A 26,030-nucleotide genomic window follows, 5' to 3' on the forward strand; every position below is an offset into this window, starting at 1 on the left:
AAAGGGGTGGTGAGAGTGCACCGAAGAATGCAAACAGGATTTTGTCACCTGCTGAGGTGATGGCAACTGTTTTTTGAGATTCCCAAGGAATATTCCTCTTAGATTGCTTGGAAAATGGCGGAATCATAAACAGATCCTATTAGGCTTCACTGTTGGATCATTTGAAATTTGCATTGTCTGAAAAAATATCAAGACTGGTATGAAGAAAAGTTTTTGTAAAATGAGTCTTTCATATAGTGTTCATTAAAAAAAATGACGAACATTCCACTTGGGACCTTTGGAATGGTATGTTAGCTTATTTGTTTGAGTTTTAAATATTTGTCATGTATTATTGTTTTTCTGGCATGTTCTACATTCTGAATGACCTCCTGTTTACGGATCAATTGGAATGAAAGTAAATCTAATCTAATCTAAGAAGCAACCCACAGTGTCTTTGTCGTCAACAGACTCTGAATTTGTAGCCTTAAGCAAGGCATCTAGTGAGGCATGTTGGCTCAGTAATTTGTATCATAGTCTTTCTGGCAGTCAAAGCCATGTTGTATTTTATGAAGATAATATGCCAGTAATAAGCGTTTGCAAGAACCTAAAGTTCCATTATAAACCAAAGCATACAAATGTAAAATTTTTGCTTGTGAGAAAGTGTCTACTAAGAAAATTATATAAAGCACATTAGCACAAATGATCAACAAATTGTTGTTCTAACAAAGGTACTAGGTAAAATAAAATTTGAAAAATTGAGAGGCTTGTTAGGACTTACTTAGAGCTTGTAATTTGTTACTGTAACACTGTAATTAACGTTGAGGGAGGGTGTTAATGCTTCAGTGTTAATGTTATCTTGAAGAAGCAATACTGTTTTAGAGTTGTGTTACCTCCCATTCTTTAGATGCTTTGGCTTTTGATTTTTATTCAGTGTGTGTGTCGTTGTGTGCCATTAGTTGTAAGCTGTTTTGTAGAATTCCAATCGAGAATAGCAGCCAACATGAGTAACGTAGAAGTCGATGTCCCTCGGTGTAGTGAAGCAGCTTAAAACACTTGCTAAAGGCAAGTCTTCTGGTACCCTCGTGCTTAGCAGTCGTATACAACCGATCGGTCTGCGAAACATCAGAAAAATTGCGCGGGGCCCCAACAATACCCAAGAAATGAAGTAAGAGTAAATCGCTGAATTACAGACCCATGTCACTGACATCGATTTTCAGTAGGATTCTGGAACGAATACTACGTTCGAAGGCTATGAATTACCTTGAAGAACACGATCTATTAATACACAGTCAGCACGGGTTCAGAAAATATGGTCCTTGCCCAGAGGGCTTTTGACACCTCACAATCGGCTTATAGGCAAACCACATGCCAACGGGGTATCGTCGCAGTTGTGCGACTAGATTCTTTGATTTCCTGTCAGAAAGGTAACAGTTCGTAATAATTGGCGGAAATGTAATCAAGAAATACGGAAGTGATATCTGGTGTTCCCCAAGATCATTTGCGGTTCTTAGTCTGTTTGGACGATTTAGAAACCAATATGAGCAACCCCCTTACATTGTTTGAAGATGATGCTGTTGTTTACTGACTAGTGAAGTCATCAGAAGATCAAAACCATTTGCAAAATGGTTTAAACAAGATACCGTATGGTGCAAAAAGCGGCAATTTACCTTGAATAATGAAAAGTGTTAGCTCATCCACATGAGCAAAGGAACCAATTAAATTTCGGTTATACTATACACCACACAAATCTAAGGCCTGTCAGTTCAACTAAATAAGTTGGGTTGGGTTGATTGGGGGAAGAGGCCAAACTGCGAGGTCATCGGTCTAAAAAAAAAATGGTTCAAATGGCTCTGAACACTATGGGACCGAACTTCTGAGGTCATCAGTCCCCTAGAACTTAGAACTATTTAAACCTAACTAACCTAAGAACTTCACACACACCCATGCCCGAGGCAGGATTCGAACCTGCGACCGTAGCGGCCGCGCGGTTCCAGACTGTAGCGCCTAGAACTGCTCGGCCACCGCGGCCGGCGTTATCGGTCTCATAGGTTTAAGGAAGGACGGGGAAGGAAGTCGTCCATGCCCTTTCAGAGGAACCACCCCGGCATTTGCCTGGAGCGATTTAAGGAAATCACGGAAAACCTAAATCAGGATGGCCGGACGCGCGACTGAACCGTCGTCCTCCCGAATACGAGTCCAGTGTAATTAAATAAGCAATGATTTCAATTAGGAACAACTTAAATGGGAACGATTACATAGAAAATGTTGTGGGGAAGGCGAATCAGACTACATTTTAATGGTAGAACACTTAGAAGAGGCAACGGATATACAAAAAAGACTCCCTTAACTACGATTGTCCGTCCTCCTCTGCAGTATTGCTGTATTCCAGATATGATTGACGAAGTTCATCGAAAAAGTTCAAACGAGGGCAGCTCGTTTTTTACTATCGTGAAATAGGGGAAGAATGCCACAGTGTGGGTGGCAGTTGCTGAACCAAGAACTTTTCGTTGCGACGAGATCTTCTCACGAAATTTCAGTCACCAACTTTCTCCTCCGAATGCGAAAATAGTTTGTTCTTGACCATGTATGTAGGGAGAAAGACACACTAATAAAATAATAGAAATCAGAGCTAACACAGAAAGGTTTAACTGTTAGTTTTCCCCATGCGACGTTTGGCAGTACTAGGATAGAAGAAATATATAAAGTTGGTTTGAAGAACGCTCTGCCAGGCCCTTAAATATGAACTTCAGAGTAGTCATGTAGGTGCAGATGCAGATGATGCTATAATCTTCAGGAAGGTCGCAACGCCAGAAGACTGTAGCGAAATGCAGGAAGGTCTGCAGAGTGTCGATGACTGTGTAAGGATAGTCAGATGGCCCTGGATTTATACCTATAAATGTAGTGTATTGTCCATAAATAATTGAAGAACATCTATTGTTAGATTGCGTTACTGACCATTAGCCTAGAAGCAGTGTGAACATAAAACGCCTAGAAGTAACTGTCCAGAGAGACCTAACGGATACTGACAGTTTACACTGATGAGCCAAAGAAACTGGTACACGTGCCTAATATCATGCAGGTCTCCGCGAGCACACAATAGTGTCGCAAAACGACGTGGCAGGGAGTCGACTGATGTCTGAAGTAGTGCTGGAGGGAATTGACACCATGAATCCTGCATGGCTTTCCATAAATCCGTAAGAGTATGAGGGGGTGGTGATCTCTTCTGAAGCACATTGCAAGATATCCCAAATATGCTTAATGAGGTATATGTCTGGGGAGTTTGGTGGGCAGCGGAAGTGATTAAACTCATAAGAGTGTTCCTGGAGCCACTCTGTAGCACTTCTGGGCTTGTGAAGTGTCACATTGTCCTTCTGGAATTTCCCAAGTCCATCGGAATGCACAATGGACATGAATCGATGCTGGTGATAAGACAGGATGCTTATGTACGTTCCACCTGTCAAAGTCATGTCTAAATGTATCAGGGGCCCCCCACACGATTACACAGCCTCCACCAGCTTGAACAGTCTCCTGCTGACATGCAGGGTCCATGGATTGATGAGGTTGTCTCCATACCTGTACACGTACATCCGTATTGGAATCTGCAGCAATTTGCGGAACAGTTGCACTTCTGTCATGTTGAGAGATTCTCTTCGGTCATCATTGGTCCCATTCTTGGAGGATATTTTTCCGGTCGCAGTGATATCAGAGATTTGATGTTGTACCAGATTCTGAATATTCATGGTAAACTCGTGAAATGGTCGTACGGAAAAATCTCCACTTCATTGCTACGTCAGAGATGCTGTGTCCCATGGTTCATCCGTCGATTATAACACCACATTCAAACTTACTTAAATCTTGATAACCTGCCATTGTAGCAGCAATAACCGATCTTACAACTGCGCCTGAGACTTGTTATCTTTGATAGGCGTTGCCGACTGCAGCTCCTTATTCTGCCTGTTTACATGTCTCTGTATTTGAATATGGATGCCTATACCAGTTTCTTTGACTCTTCAGTGTCAAACCAGTTGTAGGAACAGCAGATGGCAGGCTGAGACTCATCTGAAGAAATTTAAGTAAGTGTAGTTCATCTACAGAAGAAGTAGCACTCAAAAATTTTGTTTGACCAATTGTTGCGCATTGCTCATAAGACTGGAGTTCCTATTGTATTAATGGAAGACATAGAGAAGAGACAATGAACAGTGACACGATTTATCATGGGATTCTTTTGTAAACATGTGAGCATTATAGAGATGTTCAACAAAGTCTAGTGACAGATGTTACAAGAGAGATGATAGGTATCACCGAGAGATTTAATGTTGAAATTGTGAGAGCATAGGTTTCAAGAAGGACCAGAAAATATAATACTTCCTATCACATAAGTATTAAATGGACAACGATGAGAATATCATAAAAATTAGAATTACTACAGGAGTTTCCTGTGCACCAGTCATGAACGGAACAAGGATTAATGGTAGAAGAAGAACCCTCTTTCACACATCACACAGTGTCTTGTGAGGTGTAGGAGTGAATGCAGATGTAGAAACCTTCACATTGTATCTCTCTTTACAGATTTCTACTCAGTTTCCCATTTGTTGAATTTATACTTCTTCTGATCATCTATTTTTACTTTGAATACTCATCCATTCATTCTGGGAACATTCCTCATCAGTGCCACATCCTTGCTAGGACTGCTCGTGAAGTTTTAATAAACTTATTATTTTCTTGTTGGTTTGTATGTATGTATCTGCAGTTGTGGTTCTCATTTAGATTCCCATGCTATTAATTGTAGCAAGCTGCTAGAGGAGTAAAAAAAGGGTAGTACATTGATTAAGTGGAGATGGGTTGCCCTATGTTGCTTTCAGCCATCTAGCGATTTTCTGCAGTTCTGTATGGACAGGGTCAGTTTAAGGCCCAAGGAAAACAAGACGTCACGTGGAGGAAACGACAAGCTCCATAACTGTAAGATTTGTGCAGAGGGTTGTATCACAGTTAGCAGTGGCCACTTGGGTGCCAAGCTGAAATGGACCCCAAGGGTGCCCAAGTACAAGATTTGTATACAGTGCATGCCACAATTTGTAGCAAACACTGATACAGGTGTATGACGGCAAATGGGAGTTTGGGATCAAATGATAATTTACTTGTATGGAAAAATGATCTTGAACTGACCTTGGATATGGGGATTTTGATGTGTACTAGAATTGCAGGCAAGTACCTGAAAACAAACAAAATATTGTTTCCAATGTAATTGGATAGATAAAAAAATCTATTCACCAAGCAGCGACATGAGAACACACACACACACACATACATAAAAAAAATGAGATTTTACTTAAGAAAGCTTTCAGGGCCAATGGTTCCTTCTCCCAGCAGACGTGTTGAAGGGGAAAGAAGAAAGGTGGATGAAATGGATTGGAGAGTTTTACGAAAAGGGGTAGTGTAATATTATTACAAATTTTACCTAGATCTAGGGATATTGGATCACCTTTGTTCATAGAGCTCCCTAAACCAGAGAAACTAAAATATTAATCTTATATAAGGAGGAATTTAGCAAAGTAAATTTAGAGTTGTTTTGTGATAAGTTAAGTGTTATAAGCTGGCATTTAGACCACTGTGATTCAAGTAACAAAAATTTTGATAAATTTCTAAATTGTTTTTTGGGTGTAAACATTTCCCCCAAAATCTAATCAAAAGATAGGAACAAACGAAATTGTATTACACCAGGCATAAGTGCCAGAAAGAGACAGGTGCACAATGAGCTCATAGTAAATAGAAACCCTAATTTTGTAACTTATGTTAAGCGCTATAAGACTATATTCAAAAAAATGATACTGTCAGAAAAAAAACTGACAAATAGTATATTCATAAACAAACAAAGAAATAAAACAATGGCAGTCTGTTCTGTTGTGAAATCAGAGTTGGGAGTCGATGTTAAAAGTCAAGAATTTTCTCAAATTAGGTTTTAGGGTTATATTATTTTAAATCGAGTTCAAATGTCAAACTGCTTCAATGATTTCCTTGTCAATACAGCAAAATCTGACGTAGACATGGCAGCCCATCAGGACAACATGATTTTCAGGCATAGAGACGACATACAAAACATTTCTTTTAAAAAATTAGGAAAATCACTCAGAAAGATGTGGTAGACACAATATTATCATTAAAAAACAAAAATTGAGCTGGATGGGGGGAATACCGTTCACAGTAATCAAGGCATTACGCCATATTATTTCATACCAACTGACTTATTGTAAACCAGTCCTTTGAACATGGTTCTTTCCCATATGTCCTAAAATATTCAGAGATTAAGCCATAATTTAAAAAGGGATCATCAGATGATATGGGAAACTACCAGCCTATCTCTCTCCTTCCTGTTTTTTTCCAAAATATTTGAAAAACTTGTGCCAAAACAACTAGAAAATATCCTGACAGTAAATGAAATTATTTGTAAAAATCAGTTTGGTTTTCAAAGAGGAAAAAGCACTATAAATGCCATCAGAGAATTTACAGAAGAAATAAGCACATCACTAGACCAGGATACAAAAGTCTCAGGAATATTCTATGATTTAACGAATGCCTTTGACTCGGTGAACCTCTCATTATTACTTCACAAACTGAAGAGCTATGGGATCAAAGATACTGCATTAGAGTGGTTCAACTCTTATCTGACAGAAACGAAACAAAGATTTATTTTAACATCAAATTCAGCTAACTACTACTCTGAATGGAAAACAATTTCCCAAGGAGTTCCACAGGGCTCAGTACTGGGTCCTTACATGTTCTTACTGTATATAAATGATTTATCATTAAATATTCATACTCACTCAGTCTTGTTCACAGTTGACACCTCAGTCCTGATAGAAAATGATACAATAGAAAAGATTCCAGATAATAAAGAAAATGTTCTGAGGAAACTGCAATCCTCGTTCCATAAAAATCGACTGAAGTTCAATGTCACTAAGACCCAGATAATGCAATTTGTCTCTAAATTGTCAGCAATATGTCCTGTACAAATAGCCCATAATAATCAACTGATGACAGAAGTGAGCTATGTGAAATTCTTGGGACTAAAACTCAATAAAAGTTTAAATTGGAAGACTGCTTCTTCAGAAGAAACATGTGTGCCACCACAAAAACGAGTCATGTCGCCCATTGTTCAAGAAATTAAAAATACTATCAATTACTTCAGTGTACATTTTTGAAATTTTGATTTTTGTATATAATAATCAACATAATCTTCAAAAGCTCCATTTTAAGCACAGCTATGGTACCCATCACAAGGAAAACTTCAAATTTCCTTTGTATTACTTAAAGCTTTACGCTCAGACACCACTGCAAATGGGGCTAAAAATAAATAACAAATTAAAAGGAAGAAACATATTAACAGTGGACCTTGGTTTGCTGAAAATTTTACTCCTAAATATTTTAACAGAGAAAAGTTACTGTACCACTGAAAAATTCATGGAAGACAGTCTGACGCTTTGAACAATAGAAATCTGTAGCTAATATTGCAGTCTTGTCTGTGTGCAACAAAGGAAATTGGTAAACAGTTAATTTATATTAAATATTGTACTGTTGCATTATCCTAAAAATAGTGTAGAAAGAATTTCTGTAAATAATTATACATTATACACTCCTGGAAATGGAAAAAAGAACACATTGACACCGGTGTGTCAGACCCACCATACTTGCTCCGGACACTGCGAGAGGGCTGTACAAGCAATGATCACACGCACGGCACAGCGGACACACCAGGAACCGCGGTGTTGGCCGTCGAATGGCGCTAGCTGCGCAGCATTTGTGCACCGCCGCCGTCAGTGTCAGCCAGTTTGCCGTGGCATACGGAGCTCCATCGCAGTCTTTAACACTGGTAGCATGCCGCGACAGCGTGGACGTGAACCGTATGTGCAGTTGACGGACTTTGAGCGAGGGCGTATAGTGGGCATGCGGGAGGCCGGGTGGACGTACCGCCGAATTGCTCAACACGTGGGGCATGAGGTCTCCACAGTACATCGATGTTGTCGCCAGTGGTCGGCGGAAGGTGCACGTGCCCGTCGACCTGGGACCGGACCGCAGCGACGCACGGATGCACGCCAAGACCGTAGGATCCTACGCAGGGCCGTAGGGGACCGCACCGCCACTTCCCAGCAAATTAGGGACACTGTTGCTCCTGGGGTATCGGCGAGGACCATTCACAACTGTCTCCATGAAGCTGGGCTACGGTCCCGCACACCGTTAGGCCGTCTTCCGCTCACGCCCCAACATCGTGCAGCCCGCCTCCAGTGGTGTCTCGACAGGCGTGAATGGAGGGACGAATGGAGACGTGTCTTCTTCAGCGATGAGAGTCACTTCTGCCTTGGTGCCAATGATGGTCGTATGCGTGTTTGGTGCCATGCAGGTGAGCGCCACAATCAGGACTGCATACGACCGAGGCACACAGGGCCAACACCCGGCATCATGGTGTGGGGAGCGATCTCCTACACTGGCCGTACACCATTGGTGATCGTCGAGGGGACACTGAATAGTGCATGGTACATCCAAACCGTCATCGAACCCATCGTTCTACCATTCCTAGACCGGCAAGGGAACTTGCTGTTCCAACAGGACAATGCACGTCCGCATGTATCCCATGCCACCCAACGTGCTCTAGAAGGTGTAAGTCAACTACCCTGGCCAGCAAGATCTCCGGATCTGTCTCCCATTGAGCATGTTTGGGACTGGATGAAGCGTCGTCTCACGCGGTCTGCACGTCCAGCACGAACGCTGGTCCAACTGAGGCGCCAGGTGGAAATGGCATGGCAAGCCGTTCCACAGGACTACATCCAGCATCTCTACGATCGTCTCCATGGGAGAATAGCAGCCTGCATTGCTGCGAAAGGTGGATATACACTGTACTAGTGCCGACATTGTGCATGCTCTGTTGCCTGTGTCTATGTGCCTGTGGTTCTGTCAGTGTGATCATGTGATGTATCTGACCCCAGGAATGTGTCAATAAAGTTTCCCCTTCCTGGGACAATGAATTCACGGTGTTCTTATTTCAATTTCCAGGAGTGTATTTTTGCTAAACTTGACGTGTCTCCTGTACAACAGATAATATGATATGTACAATGTATGTAATGAGACTAATAAATCACATTTCTAAGCTTAATTCAGCTCCTTGGTTAGTTTATCAATGTTTTTACTCCACTGTAACATGTGATCCAACTGCACCCCAAGAAATATTACATGTAGTGAATTTTTCATGTATCATATGACTATTAATGTCTGTTTCTGGTGCTAGGTTGTCTTTGTCTTTCCTTTTCTTTTTTTCCGACTTGTTAAAACTAGTTAATATGAATTTCTGTGGGATTACGAATAACATGCTTGTGTCACCAACAAACATACTAGTTACTTAACCACCCTTTAAAGTAACTAGAAGTTCATTTACATAGATTAAGAACAAAAACGGACCTCTTGTGATCCTTGGGTAATCCAAAATGTTAAGTCCCTCCCATTTTGAGGTTAATTTCATGCTTTTGTCACAGTCTGTCAAGGAGATCCTCAATTTTCCTTATGAAACTAAGACTCCATCCATGCAAGATGGATACCAGTAATGTTCTAACATTTCAGTTTGTCAAACAGAATTTTGTAGTCAACACATTGAAAGGCTTTGATAAGGCTACAAAACATATCAACAGGATAACTTTTCTTGTTTACCTGTGCTTAGACTTATCTGTAAGACCTTGTATTTCTTTCGCTGTGGAGAATCCTTTTTGAAAATCAAACCCAGAGGCATTTGTTAACTTCACCTTAGTTAAGTTAATCTTCGTTTTACCATAGACCACTTTCTAAACACTTTTCATATATCAATCAATCAATCTCTTTTATTCATCCATTAACAATATACATTGTATGGATGTAGTCAATTACAGTATAGTTTCTTATCTTTAATTTGTTTCAAAAACTTGGATAATAAATACAAATATTTTATATCAGTATATATAATTTTCTTTATTGTAGAAGGCAAAGCACTAAAAAGTATTTTGGGCTGGTAGTTTACACTTTTTTGGTAGAGTGCTCCTTTGTGGGTGTGTCTGAAAATCATCCCTGTTCCTTTTTTCATGGTTATGAACGTGTTTATTTAATGTTGAAAATTCCTAGTGAGTTTTCAAAAGGCATACACATTAATAGATGTATAAGCTTGGAAGAGTCATTTTTTTTAATTCTTTAAATATATCCCTGCCTGACACTCTGCAGGGAACCCCTTTCATTATTCTAATAGCCCTTTTTTGAAGTTTGGAAGCTTGTTTTGCCGTACCTGTACTTCCCCAGAAGATCATGCCATATCTAAGTAAACTGTTCATGTAAGCATAATAGGCACACAGCAATGATTCAATGTTGCAACATTCCTGAACCATTCATAGCACATAACAGCATTTGCTTAATTTTTTACTCAAAACTTCTAGATGATTTTCCCATCTCAAGTTCTCCTCCACCCTCCTGAGGAATTTTGTGTTTGGAGCTTGTGCAATAAAATAGTTCCCTAACTCAGCTTTTACTCTTCTTCTAGCTTCACTTTTAATATTACTGAAATTCATCAATACTGGTTTATCCTTATTTATGATCAAAGCATTATCACTAAACCATTTTCCTGTCTCATTTATTGTCCTAGACACACTCTGCTGTAGATCATCCTCATTGTATCCTTTTATAAAAATGCTAGTGTTATCAGCAAACATCACTGTTTTGCAACTGTCAGTTGGTTTGGCAAATTGTTTATGCCCACCAAGAACAACAGAGGGTCTAACACAGAACTCTGGGGCACTCCATAGCCAGTTTTTTTTTTTTTTTTTTTTTTTTTTTTTTTTTTTTTTTTTTTAAATCTGGAAGATACTCTTTGCCTTCATGACATATTTGTACTTTCTGTTGTCTATCAGAGAGATAAGACTTGAACCATTAGAAGGCAAGTCCCCGGACCCCATAACATTCTAGTTTCATAAGCAATAACTCATGGCTGATTAAATCAAATGCTTTAGATAAATCTAAGAATATTCTGCAACTTAATTCGTTCTTGTCCAAGGCATTTAGAACCATTTTCATGAATTGGAAGACTGCCGTTTCTGTTGATCTGTTCTTTCTAAACCCATTTTGAGCATTACCCAGTATTAATAATGTCAGTTAGTTGAGTATATAAACGGGTAGAACTATGTTTGATTACCTTGTCTGAAATTCCGCCAATACCACAAGGCATTTTATTTTTTAGTTTATTAATATCATTTGTAACTTCACAGTCTGTTACTGGGTACAGAAACATTGTCTTTTCACAAGTTGGTACTTTTATGTTTTTGTTGTTTGAATTGCACAGACTTTTAATTAGGTTCGGTGCTATGTTCACATAATGTTCATTGAATATATTGGCTACCTGTTGAGCATCTTCTATCACTTTACCCTCACTTTTAATTTTGAAATTATGGGTCTTGGTTTTACATTTTCCTATGCTATTGTTTATAATCTTCCAAATTGATTTTGATTTATTGCTTCCCTTATCAATGTATGAATCATTGCTTAGCCTTTTTACTGCCTTTAAAACTTTCCTATAGATCCTTCTATATTTCCTGTAGTATGGTTTTATTGTTGTTTTTATTTTAGCATGTTTGCTTAGGTTTCTAAGGGAGGTTGCTGATTTTTTAATCCCTTGTGCTACCCATGTGTTTGTCTTCTCACTGACTTTAATTCTTTTTAACAGGAATGCTACATCATAGCAATATTTATAATCAGTGAGAAAACTGTCATACTTTTTGTCTGCATCATCAGTTTGTTCTATGCCCCACTGCACCCTTTTTAGCGTACTATTAAATACCCTTATGTTGTTTGCATTAATAAGTCTTCTTTGTGCACATTTTTTAGTGACTGTGTATTTCTTATTGTTCTTATTCCTTATCATCATTTTTAAAGCCATATGGTCAGAAAAACCTGTATCTGTTACTTCAACACTGTACTCACAGCTTTGTTTGTTGGTACATATCTGATCAAGTGTTGTTTCAGATCCATCCCCATATCTGGTAAATTCCTGCACTGTAGGTTGCATGTTGTATGTGTTAAACATATTTAATAATTGTACCTTGTTCTTTTTACCTTTGTTAAAATGAATGTTAAAATCCCCAAGAACTATTGTGCATTTTGACCTGCCTCTCAATTTATTTAAAAGATCAATATAATAGAGGGAAACATTCCACGTGGGAAAAATATATGTAAAAACAAAGATGATGTGACTTACCAAACGAAAGCGCTGGCAGGTCGATAGACACACAAACAAACACAAACACACACACAAAATTCAAGCTTTCGCAACAAACTGTTGCCTCATCAGGAAAGAGGGGAAGGAGAGGGAAAGACGAAAGGATGTGGGTTTTAAGGGAGGGGTAAGGAGTCATTCCAATCCCGGGAGCAGAAAGACTTACCTTAGGGGGAAAAAAGGACAGGTATACACTCACACACACGCACATATCCATCCACACATATACAGACACAAGCAGACATATGCTTGTGTCTGTATATGTGTGGATGGATATGTGCGTGTGTGCGAGTGTATACCTGTCCTTTTTTCCCCCTAAGGTAAGTCTTTCCGCTCCCGGGATTGGAATGACTCCTTACCCTCTCCCTTAAAACCCACATCCTTTCGTCTTTCCCTCTCCTTCCCCTCTTTCCTGATGAGGCAACAGTTTGTTGTGAAAGCTTGAATTTTGTGTGTGTGTTTGTGTTTGTTTGTGTGTCTATCGACCTGCCAGCGCTTTCGTTCGGTAAGTCACATCATCTTTGTTTTTACATACATTTAAAAGATCATCTATATAATATAATAATTGGGTAAAGTCAACCAATGGGTACCTATAGATGCAAGCAATAATAGTTGGACAGTCTGTAAGTCGCAAATACAACATTCAAAATTTTTTTCTGTGCACTTCACTTTGCTAAGTTTTACCTCCTTAGATTTAACATTACTTCTAACATAGATGCATACACTTCCACATTCATAAGTTTCCCTGCAATTTAAAGTTTGTTATTGCCAATGTATTGATTGTTTTTGATAAAAGTGGAAATACACTGACGAAAAAAAAAAAAAAAAAATCACAACACCGAGAAGGAGTTACGTATTTCTACATCTGAAAGATGATGTGTATTCAAATTTCACACCAGCCACTTAAGAGTGGCACTGTAGTGCCATTATGAGGATGCAAATCATATTTGCTTTAAATATATGCTCAGATGGTCTGAACATCAGTTACCTTTAAGATTGGATATGCCAAAAATGCCTTTGAGATGACTAATATGCTATTATCAACACCTCACTGAGTTTTAATTATATCATGTAATAGGGCTATGACAAGCTGGATGTTCCTTCTGCAATATTGCAGAAAGACTTTTTCAGGAACTTAGCCCCTGTACATGATTGCTGGCAGCATGGTCTGGGGATGTACAGTCACAAGAAGACCATACTCTGAATGGCCATGTGCACTACCAAGAGGAAAGACCATCATGTTCAGCACATGGCCCTGGCACATCGTACTCCATCTGCAGCAGCAAATTAAGCAGCAGTTGGCACCACATTAATTCAATGGATAGTTACAAATCAGTTACTTCTAGGATAGTTCTGAGCCAGATGGCCTGTAGCTTGCATTCCTCTGACCCCAAACTAACTCCTTTTGTGACTTCAGTGGTGTCAAGTGAGACTCATAGGAGGGCAGGGTGGAGGTCTGCTGTGTTTTCTGATGAAAGCTGGTTCTGCCTCATTGCCAGTGATGGCCTCAAGTTGATTAGAAGGAAGCCAGTTGAGGGCGTGCAACCAACCAGTCTGCATGCTAAACACACTGGACCTACACTTGGAATTCTGGTCTGGGGTGCAATTTTGTATGACAGCAGGAGCACTCTTATAGTTATTTCATGCATCTTGACTTCATATTTGTATATTAATCTTTCATTCAACCCGTTGTGCAACCATTCATGAACAGCATTCCATGGGATGTTTTCCAACATGATAACGCTTACCCACGTACCACTGTTATAACCCAACATGCTGTACAGAGTGTTGACTTGTTGCCTTGGCCTGTTCAATCACCATATCTGTCTCCATTCAAGCATGCATTGGGGGAATCATCAGACAACAACTCCAGTGTCACCCACAACCAGCATTAACCATCCCTGTATTGACAGATCAAGTGGAACTCCATCCCACAAACTGACATCTGACAGCTGTACAACACAATGATGCGCATTTGCATTCTTGTGTTCAACATTCTTGCAGTTACACAAGTTATTACTGTACCAGTATTTCACATTTGCAATGGCTTATCTCATGCTTTTATTAATCTGTGATCTTACAATGTTAATTACTCAAATATGTTACCTAGTCAAATGTATTACTGAAATTTTTTTACTCTACATTATTTATTCTTTGGTGTTGCAATTTTTTCCATCAGTGTAGATCTGTAATTAATGATGCTTTTCTTACTTCCAATGTTGTAGATGAGTACTACTACAGCATATTTAAATCTATCAGGCAATTTGAGCTGAGTCTTGAGTGATTAAAAAGAGTAGCTTAAGGGGAATCCTACTTATCTGATTAAAGGATCTACCATTCCTTTTTTCAGGTCCATAAAATGGTAGTTCTTTTCTCCTGAGTAGTCCCCACCTAGCAGTCCAGAGGAGGGGACTAGTCTACCTTTGAAATATTTTAGCCAAGAAAACTCCATCATCAGTAATTGTAAGCCATACAGTATAGCTGCAGGTCCCCAGGAAATATATGGCTGTAATTTCCCCTTGCTTTCAGTCACTCACAGTACTTACATGGCCAGCTGTGAGAGCAGGACATGAGTTGTGCTTGGATAGCTCAGTCGTTATCCCACTTAACTCACAAAAGTCAAAGGTCTGAGGTTGGAGTCCCAGTCTGGCACACAGTTGTAATCTGCCAGGAAGTTTCATAATAAGCACTTGTTGGTTTATATTACAAGGCCAGATGAGTCATTTGTCCAAACTAGTCCCCTTGCAACTACTGAAAACGCTACTGCCCCTCTTCAGAACCATGTGTTAATCTGGTCTTTAATTAGATATCCCTCTGATGCCTACAGTATGGCTATCTGTATCACGGCGGAATGCAAGCCATCTGACTTTGTCAGTACAACTGTTCATTTGACTTAAAGCACATTTCACTCCTTCTATAATTTAATTTAGCCTTGAGGGAGTTTCACCTTTCTGATGGGATAGAAGAAACTTGATACATGAATGAATGATTTACGTACAGCCATTCAAATGTCTATGTGCTATGCATACAATTCATCTGACTTTCTCTGTTGATATTGATAGATCTCACATTCCATTCAATAATTTTAATTATGTTTTAGGTCACAACCAAAGATGTTGTACATATTTTGCATAGTGTCAATCCTTAGGCATCTTCATAGCTTGGCAGATAACCATTCATTGAATGAGTTGCTACCTGCACGATTTTGTTAACAATCTTATAAGTATAAGTTATCATGTCTTCTTGAAATAATTGGTTTTCACTTTGGTGACAGCAAGGTAATATGGATTTTGTGATACAGGTGTTAATGCTTGTATTAAGAAGGTAACATTATGATGCTGCAGATTTCAGACTCTTGACAAATTTTTATTGCCGCATCATGTATAATGGTTTGTTAGAATTTACTGTTGAGATTGGAAGGTAATTTTATTTGCTGTGTTGACAGCTGAACTTCAGTTGTTGTTTGCTGGTATGTTTTTGTCACAAGAATTTGTGGTCTGTTGCATAATAACAGGTGCAGTACTATACATGTTCCATTCATGATGTAGTGTTACATTAGAGGTAGCATTGAGCACAATATCAAGCCATGAGTTCATTAACAGATTTCTATTTCATCCTCTACAAATTTCCATTGCTGTGACCTAGTTGACTGACAGTTATGTCTGGAGTGTTCTCTGGCAAAAGCAGCTCATCATGGTTAGCTCTGACACTGTTTGCTATTTTGTCCATAAGTAAGGCAAGTAGCACTGCAGCTAATATACTTGGTACAAAGGTCTGAAACAGGCCCCCATGAGAACTGAGGAGGTAGAGATTAGCATTTAACATCCTGTCAACAATAAGGTCATTAGAGATGGAGCACAAGCTCAGGTTAGGAAGGATGGAAAAGGAAATCAGCCTTGAACTTTCAAAGGAAACATCCTGGCATTTGCTCGAAGCAATTTAGGGAAATTAAGGAAAATCTAAATAGTCGGACATTTGGACATGGATTTTATCCATCATTGTCCTGAATGTGAGTCCAGTGTGCTAAACACTGTGCCAACGAGCTCTTTAAGAATTGACAATGTCAAGATATTCACACTAAAATTAAAAACCTGCAATCATAAGTCACTACTTCTGTAAATTATAAGATTCTGGCTTCAGCTGCCAGAGACTGTGGTCATGTGTGTGTGAATTGCATTTGTTTAAGTCTGTGTGTTTGCGTGTGTCTGTCATCTATTTTTGACAAAGGCCTTGTTGGCCAAAAACTTATTTTATGATAGTCTTTCTGTTGTGCCTATCTGTGACTCAGCATCTCCACTGTATGGTGTGTAGCAACTTTGTTTCATAAATTTGCTACATTCCATCCTGGATTTTCCACTGTTTGAAATTATAATGTTATGTACTTTCAAGGATTGAAGATTCCTGCTGGCTGTGTGATAAGTTGCAGTGTTTATCATAAGCAGCCCTTTATCTTACAGCATGGATGTAATTACTGTATGACACATCTCAGGGTTGTCATATATATGTTGAAACAGCAATGAGAGGTACACACTAGTTATTTAATATAATTGAGGAAGTAGTATAATTTTATCATGGTGACAGTTTTCCTGTTAACTATAATGTTGTTAAATTTAGTGAGTGACCACAAAAATAGTATGAGCCCATGACAAGTTGAATAATGAGTCAATCACGTGTTAGTGAGCCAAGAGACATGTTCATATGATCTAATTGGTGGTGCAATGACTGCAAAAGGCAGGAATTTTGAACTGAGATTCTAGCCTGGTACCCAAATCCTGATCTGCTACCTTTATGATCTGACAATTTTACTGACAGACTCTTCCAGTAAAGTGACACGTCGTGTAATAGAGAGGTGCACCTGCAACAAAAAAGCTCATATTCAGTATCACTATTCTAGCCTGTTCTAGCCCTTGATGTTCTACAATAAAATATTTCCTGGAAATTCAATTCAATTGGATCCTTTAATTCACTTGGGATACAGTTAAATTTTAAGAAAGTAGTGATATGGAGCATAAACCAAATGTATTCCATAGATGTAGCACAGAATTATTGCCATATTTTTAAGAATTTGGACAACCTTCTTTATTTTTAGGCTATACACTGATACAGGAACCATTGGAGCTTAATTCTTACTTGGGAAGTCAAAGGGAACATAAATTAAAATGTCCAGCTATATTAGGTGTTATAGACATCACATAAATGATTTTCACTTTGCATCACAAAGTTCCTATGTGCCTGAATCTAATTGAAAGTCATTACTAAACTTGAAATTAATTTCAAATAAAGCATTATCATGAATTTATTATTATTAACTCATAGTAATTTAGAAGAGTCTAAAAACCTTAATTTGTACTTCATTTACAGGTGACAGGATTGATAGCGTCCGCATCAGTTTTCGCCACATGGTGTTTGAAGATGCACTGACTATTCTTAGCTATGCTTCTCCATATGATGTTCAACTTGAGGTAGAAAATGCTACAACATCACGACCAAGTACTCTTATCAGGACAAAGAGGATGTCTGGCTCAAGTGTTGGTCCAGCAGACAGAATATGTCATCCATTTTATAGAAGCCAGTCAATCGCAGATTTAGCGCAGGTATGTACCTTCAACCACTGATGAATTTTGATGATTAAAGGTACCTTCTATATGGGAGAGCTGCAGAGATAGTTACCTTTTGTTGACTCTTTTATAGACTGTTTTTATTGTCTCTCAGATACTTTAATTCACTTAAAATGTGGTTAAATTTTAAGAAAGTAGTGGCACACAGCATAGACCTCTTCAATCCAAACGTATTCCATAGATGTAGCACTGAATGATAGCCACATTTCTAATTTTGACATCCCTCTTTATTTTTAGGGTGCTGTACCTCACTTGGTAAAAACAGAACCCTTGTAGGCTCATTTATTGTCCATCTGTTGGTCTGTCTGTCCAACTGCTAAGACCCTCTTTTCTCAGAAGGAGTATCAAGTTGAAATTTGTATCACATACTAAGGCAGTGGTGGATATAGGAAAACCTCAAGGAGGGGGCACTAAAGATATTTTGAGCTTCCGTTACTTTTACTGTCACATGCAAAGTTTAAGAAAGTTTTATTTAAACTGATTATACACGTATAAAAGACAATGCCATCTTATGATATAAAAAAAGTTACAATTGTGGTTCTCTTCCTCAAATGATGAATTCTGTTGTGGTTGTTGTTGTTGTGTTGGTGGTGGTCTTCAGTCCAGAGACTGGTTTGATGTAGCTCTCCATGCTACTCCATCCTGTGCAAGCTTCTTCATCTCCTAGTACCTACTGCAACCTACATCCTTCTGAATCTGCTTAATGTATTCATCTTTTGGTCTCCCTCTGCGATTTTTACCTTTCACGCTGCCCTCCAATACTAAATTGGTGATCCCTTGATGCCTCGGAACATGTCCTACCAACCGATCCCTTCTTCTAGTCAAGTTGTGCCACAAACTCCTCTTCTCCCCAATTCTATTCAATACCTCCTCATTAGTTATGCGATCTACCCATCTAATCTTCAGCATTCTTCTGTAGCACCACATTTCGAAAGCTTCTATTCTCTTCTTGTCCAAACTATTTATCACCCATGTTTCACTTCCATACATGGCTACACTCCATACAAATACTTTCAGAAACGACTTCCTGACACTTAAATCTATACTCGATGTTAACAAATTTCTCTTCTTCAGAAATGCTTTTCTTGCCATTGCCAGTCTACATTTTATATCCTCTCTACTTCAACGATCATCAGTTATTTTGCTCCCCAAATAGCAAAACTCCTTTACTGCTTTAAGTGTCTCATTTCCTAATATAATTTCCTCAGCATCATCTGATTTAATTCGACTACATTCCATTATCCTCATTTTGCTTTTGTTGATGTTAATCTTATATGAATGCTATGTGCCTATTATTCTTGGCAAATTGGTTATGCTTCTGAATGTGAACTAGCTTCCTATTGGGCAAATAGTCAGTATTTATAATGCTATGTATCGAAGATTCTTTGTACAAGAAAACAGTAGAATATTTGCGACTTTTCTCAAACAAATGGCAGACAAAATAATATATCGGCGTCATTAGAATGGCCACGACTTTTCTTGTAGGAATGTGTTAGCTATCTATGTGCCAGACAGAAATGTATAAAATATGATGACATCAACACGCGTGCTACTTAGGGCACTACAACTACTTGATAACTCGATTGAGTAGAGTCGACTGAAAAAAGAAACAAACGAATAGCATATGGGCTGACTGGCAGGACAGCACGGGTAGCAATGCCGGCGACCCCGCAAGACGGGGCTGCGTGCTCTGCATGGCTCTCATATGTATCCACCACTGTACAAAGGACTATGGTTCCTTCGCAGTGTAAAAAATTTAAGCTTCTAAGTCAATACAATAAAAAGATATGGGCATTTATGTCACATATTTTAATACTTGCAGACTCACTTTTCAAAACCTGTAGGGTAGTGCCAGTTGACCAAGAATCATGAAATTTGGCAAGGAGCAAAGTTTCACAGTGCAAGTAAATGGAAAAAAATCTGAAAATTGTTAATTTACAATTAGATCACTTTTTTGCCATCACTACCTTACATTGTATTCATAATCCATCAAAAATCTCATGACCTACTGTTGGGATTTTGATCTGGTTTTCAGGAACAGGTGGACTGATTCATGAGAAAGGCTTTTGTATATAACTTACAAATATTTTATGGTTATTGGCTGGGGTACGATTAAGTGAAGTGATCTGCCACTGTGAAAGTAATGTCTTTTCTATCTAGCTGTGATAGGTGTAATGCTGCCAAACAACCATGCCATGCCAGTACTAGCATCACAGATCCTTTATGAACTGTTCATTCTACATACAAATGTTCCCTGACAGTCTGTGCCTACATGTACAGCATCTGTAATGCTTCAAAGCTAATAAATACTGGTAACTGATGCAGGATTCCACTTCCCTTGTTTGAGAAGAGGTTTCAATATCCCATAAAATATAACCCTTCCACAGAACAATTTAACACTCGTGTAACAATAACATCCCTACAGCTGGCTGTACTGTTTTCTTGTGTTGAGACTTCTGTCAAGTCTTAGCGGTAATCACAGCAGGGACAAGAGCAGATGAAGTAATGCATCTGCAATCACCAATCAGCATAGCATGTTAGTATAACTCCAAAATTAATAAAATGCATGAAAAATTACTATAGCAAATGTGAAATTGTACAAAAATTTAAAATTTAATTTGAAACACACTCAAAAGTTTGGATCTCCTGGGACTGATATCTTGTCAGTATTGATATCGACAACAGGCAAAAATCATTGGGATGAACAACCTATACACACAATTAAGTTTGTACAGAACCCTGGGAGTGCAAGTCATACTTGCTCTCTCTCTCTCTCTCTCTCACACACACACACACACACACACACACACACACACACACACACACACACACACACACACACACACACACACACACACACACACACAACTTTTTTTACTTAGTGTGAAAAAGCTGCACCATGTAAAGAATTCTAAAATACAATATTTTTGAGTTTCTTTAAACTAGAAAAATTATTCCTATGTTAAGTGGCTTATGTACACTAGTACCGGATTGCAGAATGTTTATAGCTTCAGATGGCATTACGTTCATTAAAAGATCCCACACACCAAGAAACACTCTTAATGTGGCTGAACAGCATACTTCATTTCAACATTCTAAGTGCAATGTAAAATAGGGATCATTTGAAAATGATGACAGATAGATATTACCTGCTAATGATTCACCATGTACTCAAGTAAACAGCAGAAAGTAGATATATGGTGAGGTATAGGTGGTGTTGTAACCCACAAATAAAAGCACATTGTCACTGCTAGAACAAGTTACTTTTTTATGCAAGTACAATACAGAACAAGTGATTACAATGTTTGTGGTGCCATGTGGCAAGGAAACAGTATCAGAGTTTAATGAAGAAGTAAGCCACATGAGGAGCCAGAGTTGAATGAGAGCAAGTGCCAGTAAGCACTTGCATACATAGGTGCACATGGCATGGGGTGCTGAATGTGCCTGCATAGTCATGATGCGCTGTCACCCAAATCACCTCCTAGCAGCACTGATGGAGATGCCAGCCAGTGCATGAACATAGGTGATAGTTTGCTGGTTACCCCACCCATTCATCCCTGTGGGAGCAACAAGTTGCACCTCAGCACGCAACCCATGCCAAGCTGGGCATCCGGGCAGTGCCCTGCACTAGGTCAATAGGCCAATATCATTTGGGTGCTGGATGGCCACTCCAGCTTGACCAGCTCCTGATCAGCACGGACAGGATTGTATGGCCAGAAGGTTCCCGTGCAGCAGCATGGCCAGCATTGTGGTGGCTCTGTCACAGGTAGTGACATGACACACCATGTCTGTGTTGGGACCTGGCATGGAAGTAAACAGTAGAGGTTGGGGCAGCACCAACGGAGCCAATACCACAGCATGATTGTCTGCTGACATCTGGTCCATCTCAGGCAGCCTACAAACAGAGCAAGATGAAAGTGGGACCATGTGCAATGCACAGGGGAGGGAGGGTGAAGGCAGGAACAGCTCGGGAGCAGGAAGCAAGGAAGCAGAGTGTGTGACAGAGGAGTGATGAAGGACACTGGTGACATAGTTACTGCCAGAGGATCCACAGGAGGGGCGGCCAGGCCCCTGCTGCAGGTGCAGCTGATTTTGATGGCATGTCACTGTCCAGACCCCAATGTCCAATGTGAAAACACAACAATCTCGCTGCTGCTGGATGACCACTGAAATCCATCTGTTCTGGCACCTGAATTCCCACTCAAGCACGAGGCTGCCCAGCCAAAAATGGGGAGATGGCATCACGGATGTCCCCTCAGGTGATGGCAGCATGAGGTGGAGAATCATGTTGGTCTGACAGCTCTGGAGGAGTTCTGCCAGTCCCTTCCCCCTATTGACGTCAACCTATATGAACCCAAAAAAAGAGCCTCATTTAGAGAAACATCAGCCACATATTTCCACATCTGTGTCTTGAACATGTGTATGAGGCTTTTGGCATCAATGGGGTGAAAAGGTGGTGATGGCAGATGGTGAATGGCATTGTGGCAGAAGAAAGTGGTGGGAACAGAACTGTGGTCCATTGTCCAACACCAGTGTGAGAGGACGACCTTCTATAGTGAAAATTCTGCTGAGCATGGCAGCTGTGACTTCTGCACTTATTTGTTGAGGGATTCCAACACACAGAAAGTTGGAGTGTGCATCAATGACAATCAACCATGTCGTATCCAAGAAGGATCCTCCAAAGTCAACATGAACCTGCTCCCAAGTGCAAGAGGGTATTGGCCACAAACAAAATGTCTGGCAGGGTGTCATATGCTGTTGTTCACACCAAGAACAGCTGTGATCAAGATACTCGACTTGCTATTCAATACCCAGCTAGTACACATGGTGCTGGGTGAGTCATTTGGTCCCAACCCCAGTGGGCCTTGTGTAGGAGCTGTAGGATTGTTGGGCACAAAGGTTGCAATGGGACCACCCAGGGAGGCTGTTGGCCAGTATTGAGGAGGATAATGCTGTCCACCAGGATGAGCCAGTGAAGATGAGAATTGTGGTGCAATGGGTTGGCGTTCCAACCGAGAATGTGGCCAGCCCAGCCTTTTTGGATGTACTGCCACACTTTCATAATAGAGAAAGTGTACATTGCCTGTGGACCCTCTTTGTCCAAGTGGAAGTACCACAAAATTTCATCTTTGTTGAACTCTGGTTCAGGTCCTTTTGGGAGATAGGAAAGGGTGTCCACATTGGCCTGTTCTGTGGTGTTGTGGTAGTGAATTTCATAATGATACCTGTTAAGAAAAAGTGCCCAGCATTGGAGGATTGGAAGCTGTGGGCAGTCCTCTCCAGGAGCTTTGCTGATGGGCTGAAGAGAGAAAGTAATGGCTTATTATATGTGATGAGGTAAAACTTTTCTGTAGAAGAAAACATGGAATTTCTTCAGTGTGGTGATAATTGCAAGGGCCTCTGTTTTGATTTGCAAAAATTTATTTTGCATGGTATTGAGTGTCTTTGATTGGATGTTCTGAGCTGTGTATGTCTCTGTGAGCCAGGACAGCCCCCAGGCCCCGGTCAGATGTGTCCATTGTCACCACCAACTGTTTGCCCAGGTGACACATGGCAAGACAGGCAGCTGATATGAGGGCCTGCTTCAGAGCCCTGAAAGACTGCTTGGACAGTTCTGAGCAGACAAAAGTGGCAACCTACTTCTGTAAATTCTTCGGTGTCTGTGCAATCAACGCCATACCCAGGATGAATTTGCCATAATATGTGATCTTCCCCATGAAAGATTGGAGCTGCTTTAGATTTATGGGATGAGGAAGTGCAAGGATGGCTTCAGCCACCTTCTGTGTGCACTGAATACCATTGCAGGAGATGACATTTCCTAGATATTCCATCAATGGTTGAAAGAAAACACTTCTCAAGATTGCATTTGAAGCCTGCAGACTGGAGAGCATGAAAAGCCGCCTCAAGTTTGCTAAGTGTTCTGCCCTTCTACAATTACTACAATTTTGTCAAAGTATTTTATGCAGCTGAGGACACCCTCTGACAGTTGTTCAAGGGGTCTTTGAAAAATTGCTGGGGTGCTGGGCACCCCAAAAACTAAGCATTGCAACCAATATGACCCATCCAGCATGTTGACTATGAGGACTTTTTGTGATTCTTCATCCAGAGTAAGCTGTAAGCAAAGGTTCAGTAAGATCAGTTTTTTAAAAAATGCTGTCCTGTTAGTGCCAAGAAAAGTTTGTCAGGTTTTGGAATGAGGTACATGTCAATCCTCACTGAGAATTAATGGTAACCATAAAATCTCCACACAGGCACAATTTTCCCAGTGGTCTTTTTATAATAACTAAGGGTGTTTCCCACTCACTCACAAACAGTGGTTTAATGACATCCAAGGCTATCAACCTGTCTAGTTATTTTTGAGGCATTCTGATATGTGAATGACATGGGTGATGTGCAGAAGAAGGGGGGACGTGCTCAAGCCTTTAAAGTGATGTGAGCCACAAAGTTTGTCGCCTTAACAAGTGACCCAGAGAAAATCTCAGAGTATTCCTTACTGAGGTCATCCAGTTCATGAAATGATGTTTGTTCCAAGACCAGGTGGGCAGAGTCCTTGATGACAAATCTGAAGGCTGAGTAAGCATTGAGACTCAAAAGATTCTCTGTGTGTCACACAAAGTGAGTATGACAAAGTTTATGAGGTGACACACCTGGGCTGGAGGATGTTGACAAAATAACATTAATGACCAGTTGGTCCTGATGTGGTGCATGTCATTTATCCCAAGCATGACTGACTGACATGAGATCTCCTTCTATCTGGCATGCATTGCACTGTGCCCACCTATCAGGGCAGTCATCTTGATATGTTTTCGAAAACGTTCCCACCACGAAAGTAGAATGTGCTGGTCAGGGGACCAAGATTGCTTTCCTCGTTTTTGAGACTGGGTTGGAGGCCAGCAGTTGCCACATTTGCTACTTCAGATAGGTTGGATTCATTTTCTGGGTCTGAAGCAACAGGCACTATGTCACCCCCCATTATCTAACCACCTGCTCACAGCATGGGAAACTTCACAGGATTGAGCTACTTTTGACATGTCCTCCAACAAAGGGTCATCAGAGTCTATAGCTTTCTGCCATATTTCTTCATAAGGAGCCCCTGAATGATGGCATTCTGAATCATCACTTTGGCATACATTTCTTTATGTACAGGAGATACAAAATGGCATTTCCTACTGAGTCCCTGCAGTTCAGGCACTCATTCACAGTAGGATTGGTTTGCCTGTTTATGATACTGTTAAAACTCCACAAGGGGTACAATGACATGGTAGTGGTGGTGAAAGTAGGCACAGAACAAAACACATATTTTGTCAAAGGACAGATGCACCAGTTCCATGAGAGGGTCCAGTTTGCACAAAATCTGGTTTGCACTCAGCACTTTGATCATGTTGGGATCCATTACCTGGAACATGGTGAAAAACAATCAGTAGTGTTTCTTCTAGGCCTGCCACTCTTTTGCTATTCATCGAAAGTTGGGATGGTGGAAGAGTTAAGGCTGACTGTCAGGAGAGCAGAGCCTCCTAACATTACTGTCCCCTGCTTTTGGAGAAATCGCTGGAGCATCACTTCCATTGACACATCTGGTGAGGCAGCCTGGGGTACAGGGTCCATGATTGCAAAACGAGCATGAAAAAATGCATATGACCATCACCAATTGTGTTGCATCCCACAACATAAAAATGTACCATCACTGTTAGAACAAGTATTTTTTTGGATTGTAGGTACAAGATAGAACAAGCAAATATAATGTTCATGGTGCCATGTGGCAAGAAAGAAGTAACTCAGTTTAATGATGTAATAAGTCATACGCAGAGCCACAGCTGAATAGAGCAAGCCTGAGTTAGTGCTCACCTACTTAGGTACACGTGGCGGGGGGAACTGAATTGACTGCACAGTTATTGTGTGCTGTCACCTAACCACTATGCTGCTCCCTAACGATCACTGACAGAGCTGTCAGCTGGTGGCCAATGCTTCAGTGGTAGTTCTGTAGTTGCCACAGATTGCAAATAGCAATCTTTTACATAACAACTGTGGTCAGTTTTACAAAATGCACACCATTCACATGTAGAAGATACTGAACAAGGTTTCAGTTTATACACATTGTATATTAAAAAAATGGCTACGGTTCATGTCAAAATTTCAATCTCCTTGTAAGTTGCAAAACATTA

At 40.0% G+C, this 26,030-nt stretch overlaps 1 protein-coding gene across 1 annotated transcript in view; it reads left to right on the forward strand.

Moving 5' to 3' along the window:
* The window catches only part of LOC126260907 (uncharacterized), a gene marked incomplete at its 5' end in the record, with an annotated part of 472,435 nt that overhangs the window by 434,935 nt on the left and 11,470 nt on the right, over positions 1–26,030 (forward strand). Inside the window, one exon of the mRNA XM_049958364.1 lies at positions 17,612–17,844. Within this exon, the coding sequence (XP_049814321.1) occupies positions 17,612–17,844 (233 nt within the window). The remainder of the gene's footprint in view (positions 1–17,611; positions 17,845–26,030) is intronic.

Source organism: Schistocerca nitens, chromosome 5 (assembly GCF_023898315.1).
Source record: "Schistocerca nitens isolate TAMUIC-IGC-003100 chromosome 5, iqSchNite1.1, whole genome shotgun sequence".
Taxonomy (NCBI): domain Eukaryota; kingdom Metazoa; phylum Arthropoda; class Insecta; order Orthoptera; family Acrididae; genus Schistocerca; species Schistocerca nitens.